Raw genomic sequence first — 8,438 nt, 5'->3', positions numbered from 1 at the left:
ATAGATAGACAGATAGATAGATAGATAGATAGATAGATAGATAGATAGATAGATAGATAGATAGATAGAATGATTGATTGATTGATTGATTGATTGACTTTAAAACAGGTTAAATTCGTAATTGTATTTGTTAATAAATTGTTTAATGTGTGTGATGGAATATCATAGATATCCCACATATTTTACAACCTAACCCCTATATCACCAGCCTCAGACCCAAGCGTGCGCGCGCGTGTGTGTTTGTAGCTCCATCTACTGGAGAGGATCTATATATGTCTCATTTCCAAGGTGTGACCTGGATCTGCACCTCTGCCACAATTACATCACATTAACACTTTACAGACGCCAACAGCTCTAGACTGCGCGACTTCTACGGCTCCGCTGAGCGCGGGAAGCTCTAGATGGCGATCCGAGCATTGGAGGGGGTTCAAGAGAAAGCCTGTCTGTTACTAGGCAACCGTTATGAAGCCACAGAGCGGTTCTAGAACACATCATCACCCCTACAGATCCTGTTTCCAGCATATTCTCCTGTAGTAAATTACATAATTTGTTTGTGTACAAATCAGGCGGAAACCAAAATGTCTCTTTATCTTTGGCTGAAGGAGCGTGGGATGTGAAATATGCATTTTTCAGTCGAACCACACCATCAGCTCGTCAGTTTGAAATGGATGCATTTTGATGGATTTAAAGCTCATGTCAGATTTGAAAGTTGTTGAACCCTCTAAAATATAATATAACTGTTATAGTTTTTTTTTTTTGACATAAACCATAGTTTTTTTTATCATGTAGCATACCTCAGCTGGTACTGTACACCGTCCATCTAAAGTTCCCTCATCAGCAAAAATCATATCAACAAACCTGAACGCTTAAAATGATTGACAGGCGTAACGTTAGAGCGTTTCTAACTGACTAAGCGTAGGCCGCTCCCTACTTTATCTATTTATTTATTTATTAAACCTTAAGAGAGAGGCGTCAGACAACTTCTTTTAGTGACATCTGACAGGTAGGTAATGTGCATTTTATGTAACTAAATATTTATATTATACAATTTGCTACCGTTTGTCCAATAAAGTAGTATTTTTTACAATCGGTTCCATTCCCTTATTTAAATAGGCCTACCAACTTAGTTGTTTAATTATTTAGTCGGAATTATTGCTACAGTTTTAATTTATTTGTCTAATAAAATGAGTAAAACAAATGTATAAAGTAATATTAACATTAACACATATGGACTGTCTGAAATAAGGAATTGACTCATGCGAGTATTTCCAAACTGAGCTCTGACAGTGGAACGTACCAAAACCGAGAGGAAGAGGGGTGTCCAACTATCTGTTTTCCACATTTATTCTTAATGTTTCTTACTAAATGTCTATTCATTCATTTTTACTGAATAATTTATTTTAAAATAATCAACTTCACATATATATATCGCCAAGTATTTAAAATAAGTGCGCGATTTGTCTCAGAGCAGACCAGGTATCCCCCTGCTAACGCTGTAAATCAGTGCAAACTAACAGTGAACGCTCCCGAGGTGTGAGGAACTGAAAACGGCTCTTCGCGCGGCCCTATATATCGCCAAGTATTTAAAATAAGTGCGCGATTTGTCTCAGAGCAGACCAGGTATCCCCCTGCTAACGCTGTAAATCAGTGTAAACTAACAGTGAACGCTCTCGAGGTGTGAGGAACTGAAAACGGCTCTTCGCGCGGCCCGGTAAAAAGCCACTGCATCCAGTTGTATGACAAATAGACAAACGTTTCCGCGTGTGTATTTACTCGGTAATGTCGGCAGCAACATCTGTGGAAACGGAACGGGCTACTGGCATATGCTGTCGTCTTGTGATAAGGTAATTTTGAATGCATATCATTAAATCTTGTATGACAGTTAAATGCATGCTATTTACATCTCTCAACAGCACAAAGGAATAAAAATGCGGTTTCTATATATTAAACGTGCGTTTATTATGATAACTGGTTGTTTTGTGTAGATATGCATGTTTTACCAGTTGAATCGTGCGTTTATGCATTATGCATGAACATATTAAGTGATCTTTTTGGTGAATTGCAATATCAAGCACACGCAAATCACACAAATTTCAAAATGCAAAAGACACTGTTTCCTTTTTGCCAGGAAGATGCGTTCTTTGCAATGCAGCTGCATGTAATGGAGAACATGCACGTACCAGAGATAAAGCGTGAAAAATGGGTAATGCATTAGGCAACCCGTACAGAACGATCAAGGTGGGTGTATATATATGCGCCTGCTGAAGCCTTGATAATATATTTTTGCATGAGCAAATAGGCCTAGCCTATATACAGTTAAATTATAGTAGAAAAGAAACTGTACAGTTGTTTGATGGAAAGTAGCTACAGTATGTGATGACATGGTTGTTTTTACTAGTAGAAATCCGATTAATCGGTCGATTTTTTTTAACTAATCAAATTTAGCGATAACTGTGCCCTATTTACGCTTAGCGTCCATTATGAGATATTCAAATACTTATGTTTTGTTTTCAGTTCATTTTAGTGTGCAATTGTTGTGAAAACTATTTACTCAAATATTTTTTAAATCTATCTATCTATCTATCTATCTATACACACACATGCACACACAAGAAAATCAAATTGATCTTTTAAGTAAATAATCATTTTTTTTAAATGATCCTATGTAAAAGCCTATGTAAAAAGGATCAAATGAATACTCATATTTTATTTTCAGTTAAATATATACGTGAACAGCTATTGTGAAAATGTACTCAAATATTCAAATACTCACGTTTTGTTTTCAGTTAATCTTAGTGAGCAGTTGTTGTGAAAAAGTTTCATAAAAATGTTCAACAAACGATATACAATTAAGTAAATTCATTTTGCGTTTATCTTTTAAGTGAGTATTTAATTAAATATTTGTAAAAAAAAAAAATTTGAATTGCGCAATTTTATATACATCTTAATTGCCGACATAAAATGTTAATATTTATTTGCAACACGAATAGCTAATTTTTTGTAAATTTTTATACTGTGGTATACACTGAAAAACAAAATTGGTGTAGAAATATTTTTTACTCTAAGAACTGCTAATAAATTTCACAAACAATTACAAAGAAACGTCAAGTAATACAATGAAATAAACATTTTGAAGTAGTTTTATTTAAAACTTGAAAATATATTTTTTTGCAGTGTACATCCTATTTTCAGACATAGTTGTAATATTTATATCGGCAATAGTATCGTTCAACCACAATTTTTCGCAACACAAATAGCCAATTTGTCGCACGTTTAGACTGTGGTATACAGTGAAAAAAAACTGGTGTAGAAACACTTTTAACCCAGAAATTACCAAGAAATGGCAAGTAACACATCGAATTAAATTAAAATTTTAACGTAGAAAGACTGAAATTGTATTTTCTTGTAAAACATTCTCCAATAATCTCAAATTCAGCAAGTCATATATGAAATCACGGACTTTAACTGTACACATTATCTAGAATTTCCTATAAAATGAATCATAAATGGCCTGATTTAGAGCCAGGTGTTTTTGAGATCCCTAAAAAGTGGAGTCATATTCCTGATGATTTCAGAAAGGAAATCCTGAACTTCCCTGTATTGTGGCTGACAGGAAGCGTGTAATACTGACATCTGACATCAGGGCTAAAGGTCCAGCACTTCAGGGTGTTGAATCCTAACAGAAGAGCTCGTGTTTGTCGGGCTCTGTATTTTGGAAGTCTTTGACGTAATTTTATTCGTCCAGTTTTAGCTCAGTCTGTCAGAGTGTTTCTTGTTGTTGGCAGTTTGGAGCTGAGATCACACTGCAGAATCACAGCGTGGCAATCCAAGTGTCTGGTCTAGACCGTATTTCCTGTGTGTGATGTTCTTGTTGGATGTCTGGGAAAAGCCTCGCTTTGCACACTGCTTCTTTATGCCAATGTAGAGTCCGTTTGTGACATTTCGGACATTAAAAGTCTGTTTTTTTTTTCTTCTTAAAGGAGCAGCTCACTCAAAAATGAAAGTTCTGTCAGCTTTTATTCACCCTCATGTTGTTCTAAACTCACTTTGTTTCTTTTGCGAAACACAAACAAACAGAGATGTTTCGAAGAATGTTCTGGTTCTTTTGTGTCTGATTTTTTTGTTTTCAGTGAATCAGTTTACAAAACATGAATGATTCGTTCGTGAATCATACTTTTCCTGTTTTTGGGTTCAACTCACTAACTCAGTGTTTTCCTATGATATTATTCTGTATGAACCAGAATACTCAGAAGGAAATAATATGATTATATTTACCGGGATTGGATTGGATTGGGAAAATTAAAACATGTTAAAGGGGTCATATGATGCGATTTCAATTTTTCCTTTCTCTTTGGAGTGTTACAAGCTATTGGTGCATAAAGAAGATCTGTAAAGTTGCAAAGACTAAAGTCTCAAATCCAAAGAGATATTCTTTATAAAAGTTAAGAGTCAGCCACGCCTACCTAAAACGCCTCGTTCAAACACGCCCCCACATATCTACCTCACTATGTGGGAAGATTTGCATAACGCCGCCCAAATGTTCACACAAAGAAAGAAGGCGTAACTTTTATTCTCGCTGTAGTATTGTTGCTGCCGCCATGTCGTAAAGGCGCTGTGTTTCGTTGTGAAAGCGAAACTACTTTGTTTGGCCTTCCAAAAGAGGACGATATCCGCTTCGTCATGCCTGGAGCTGATCTGTGCTGGTCGCTGAGGAAATACATCAACTTTGCGCTGTGGATCGCCAGATCGGCTTTCACCGTGGACAAAGCGGAGTCCAGCCTGGGGTCGTCACATGTGGTTTCCGCAAGCCCGCCGGCCGCTCCTTCGTCGAATCCGCCGGACGCGCCGTTCTCAATGTGTTTTTTGAACCTTAAACCGCATAAACACATTTCAATACACAAAATAATTTTCTCTTTAGCAGCATCATATGACCCTTTTAAGATATTATTGGTTAATATTGTTTTTCCAACCCTATATTATTAAAATGTGTTTTTATTTATTAAACATATTAATTGTAATATTGTTTATATAATATCATTATATTATTTGACATAATTTTTTATATATTTATTTATATTTTTACCTTATTGTTAAATTATTCTTCTAAGTTTTTAATTTTACATAATAGTAATAGTAATTTATAGTAATTATTATTATTATTATTATTACTTTTATTATCATGGTAATCGTTGATTGATCCATTTATTTTTTTTAAATGCAAACCAATAAAAAGTTGTTATTTATCATATTTTATTTTAATAATAACAGTGATCACAGCAATCATAATTAATTTGAAAAACAATAATAATTATTAATATATATTTTGATGTTGTATATTTTTAGATTATTACATTATTCTTATTTTTCTTTTACATAATTTTTTATTATTTGAATATTTAATTATTTTGTTATCATTGTTGATCAATCCATTTGTTATTATTAATTCTGATTTTACAAAAATGCAAGCCAATAAATTATTTTTAATAATAACAATAATCATAACAATTCTAATTAATATACTACTACTAATTATAATTATTATTATTACTATTAATTATACTACTACTAATATAAGATAATATAATATAAAATTCAATATTATGTTGATGCTTATATATTTATATTTCACATTATTATTTTTATTACTTTTAATATTTATTTTGTTATTATTATCATCATCATTACTTGGGATGTAACGATTAACCGCGAGCCGGTTGAAAATCGATTCAAATATGTGACGATTCAAATCGGTTGAGATGCTAAACAATCGCGATTCAATTAAGGGTAGGAGTTTATATGAATGTATGTCTGAGGGGAACTTACCGTCTTTAGAAAAGTTTAGATGGTATTTTTTCTATTTTACAATATGCGTTTACATTTTTGCATTACTAATACATTATTCTTATTTTTTATTTTACATAAATTTTATTGTTTTAGTATTAATTATCATCATCATCATTATTGTTATCATTATTGATCAATCCATTTGTTATTAATTTTTATTTTTACAAAAATGCAAGCCAATAAATAGTTATTTTCAATGTTATTTATAAAGAATATCTCTTTGGATTTGAGACTTTAATCTTTGCAACTTTACGGATCTTCTTTATGCACCAAGAGCTTGTAACACTCCAAAGAGAAAGGAATAATTGATATCGCATCATATGACCCCTTTAAATGGAAAGAGCACAGACAAAGCCTTAGTTTGTTTATATGAAGAGATTTCTTTTATTTGTGTTACTTATGTATTTGATTTGGGGATTATTTTAAAATTTCAATTTAGTTTTGTTATTTACATTATATTTAAATTTTGTCATTTAGCAGACGCTTTTATCCAAAGCGACTTACAAATGAGGACAACAGAAGCAATCAAAACCAACAAAAGAGCAATAATATGCAAGTGCTATATTAGTATATTATTATAGTTATATTTCAATTTCACAAAGAAATGTGCAGCATTTTATCCAAGCAATAATAAAAGGACACATTTAATTTATAATTTGTCTTAAATCTCATTTTGTAAAAAAAAAAAAAATTTAAACATGAATCGAATCGAATCGTGAAATCAAAACCGTGAAGCGAATCAAATCGTGAGTTGAGTGAATCGTTACATCCATAATCATTACTGATACATCCTTTTATTATTATTTCATATGAATTTTTTTACAAAAATGCAAACCAACAGTTATTTTAAATAATACTTTAACAACAACAATAATAGTAATAATAATAATAAATATTATTTTTAATCTTTAAACTCAATATTTTAATAACAATAACAACAATAATAATCATAACCATCATTTATATAAGAATTTTTATTAATGATAATAAAAACAATATATATTTTTTTTAAATAAAAAATTTACATTGTGTGTTCTGATAACAAAGAAACTCCATAAAGCGCAAATGTACTTTTTCAAACGGAATCATTGCAGCTGATTATCTGAAACAGGTTTGTTTAATTTGTTTCAGCACACACACTGCGTTTGTACGTGTTACTATCAAATCGACGGCAGCGTCTCTCATCACGCAGCGTTTCCTCTGTATTGCAGGTGTAGCTGTCTCCATGGCGACCAGCGTGGTTCCCGGGGACAACCTGCCCACGTATAAGCTGGTGGTGGTGGGAGACGGCGGCGTGGGGAAGAGCGCGCTCACCATACAGTTCTTCCAGAAGATCTTCGTCCCGGACTACGACCCCACCATCGAGGACTCGTACCTCAAACACACCGAGATCGACGGCCAGTGGGCCATTCTGGACGGTGAGGGCCTTCAGTTAACAGAGAATCATACAGTCGTCATTTCTGACAATAAAGATTTCTGTGAGCACAAAACATTAGTAACAATTAAATACAACTAAATGTTTAAGACATTTTAAAGACACAATATTAAAGCCATAAAAGTTGCAAAGAAAAATAAATGAAAGAGAAAAATATCTCAAATATTGTATTATGTACCACAAGCATATTTTGTGTTATTTTTATATTATTTTTATACTATTAGTGATATTATTATTTATATATTATTATAGTATTTATTAATATTTTGAATTAGCTTTTTAATTTATATATTTATAGTTTTTATTTTAGTTTGTTATGCGCTTTTGTCATCAGTGATTTATTTCAGTTAGTTGATAAGGCAACATTTCTTATTTTTAGATTTTGAGGTTTTTATTTATATTTTATAAACATTTTTGCATTTTATGTCAGTTAATTTTTGTTTTAGTTATGAATAAATAGTTCAGTGTACAATACAAAGAGAAGTCATCAATTAAGAAATTATTTTTAAAGCTTAATTTAATATATTTATACATTTGTCAGATATTTTACTGTTAACTTTTAGTATAATATGTTAAAACAAAAATAACATTTAATATGCTATAATGTGCAATACAAACAGAGATCATAAATTAAGAAATACATTTTTAAAAACTGAATTTAATGCATATTTACACATTTGTTTTACTTTTAACTTTTAATATAATATATTCAAATACAAAAATAAATATGATACCAAGTGCAATACAAAGAGAGATCATAAATTAAGAAATAAATATAATATATTAAAATTCAAAAATAAGTACCAAGTGCAATGCAGTGAGAGATCATAAATTAAGATATAAATGTAATATAATATAATATATTAAAATAAGTAAAATGATACTAAGTGTAATAGAAAGAGAGATCATAAATTAAGAAATACATTTGTAAAAAAAAAGCTTAATTTAATACATATTTATACATTTGTCAGTTATTTAATTTTAACTTTTAATGTAATATTAAAATAAGAAAAATATTTTAATATAATACCCTGTACAGTACAAAGATAAACCATACATTAAAAAATAAAATGGAAAAATGTAATTTAATTTGATTTAATTATGAATTTGTCAAATATTTTTACCTTTACCTTTTAATATAATATATAAAAAATAAATA

General features: G+C 31.1%; 1 protein-coding gene across 1 annotated transcript in view; it reads left to right on the top strand.

Moving 5' to 3' along the window:
• The first annotated feature begins 1,683 nt into the window (after positions 1–1,683).
• LOC107663675 (ras-related protein M-Ras-like) overlaps positions 1,684–8,438 on the top strand; it is a 10,573-nt gene continuing 3,818 nt past the window's right edge. The window contains exons 1-2 of the mRNA XM_016453946.1: positions 1,684–1,844; positions 7,056–7,262. Coding sequence (XP_016309432.1) covers positions 7,070–7,262 — 193 coding nt within the window. The 5' untranslated portion in view covers positions 1,684–1,844; positions 7,056–7,069. The remainder of the gene's footprint in view (positions 1,845–7,055; positions 7,263–8,438) is intronic.

Source organism: Sinocyclocheilus anshuiensis, unplaced genomic scaffold, assembly GCF_001515605.1.
Source record: "Sinocyclocheilus anshuiensis isolate Anshui unplaced genomic scaffold, SAMN03320099.WGS_v1.1 scaffold77, whole genome shotgun sequence".
NCBI classification, from domain to species: Eukaryota; Metazoa; Chordata; class Actinopteri; order Cypriniformes; family Cyprinidae; genus Sinocyclocheilus; species Sinocyclocheilus anshuiensis.
This window is presented reverse-complemented; position numbering and strand designations above follow the sequence as displayed.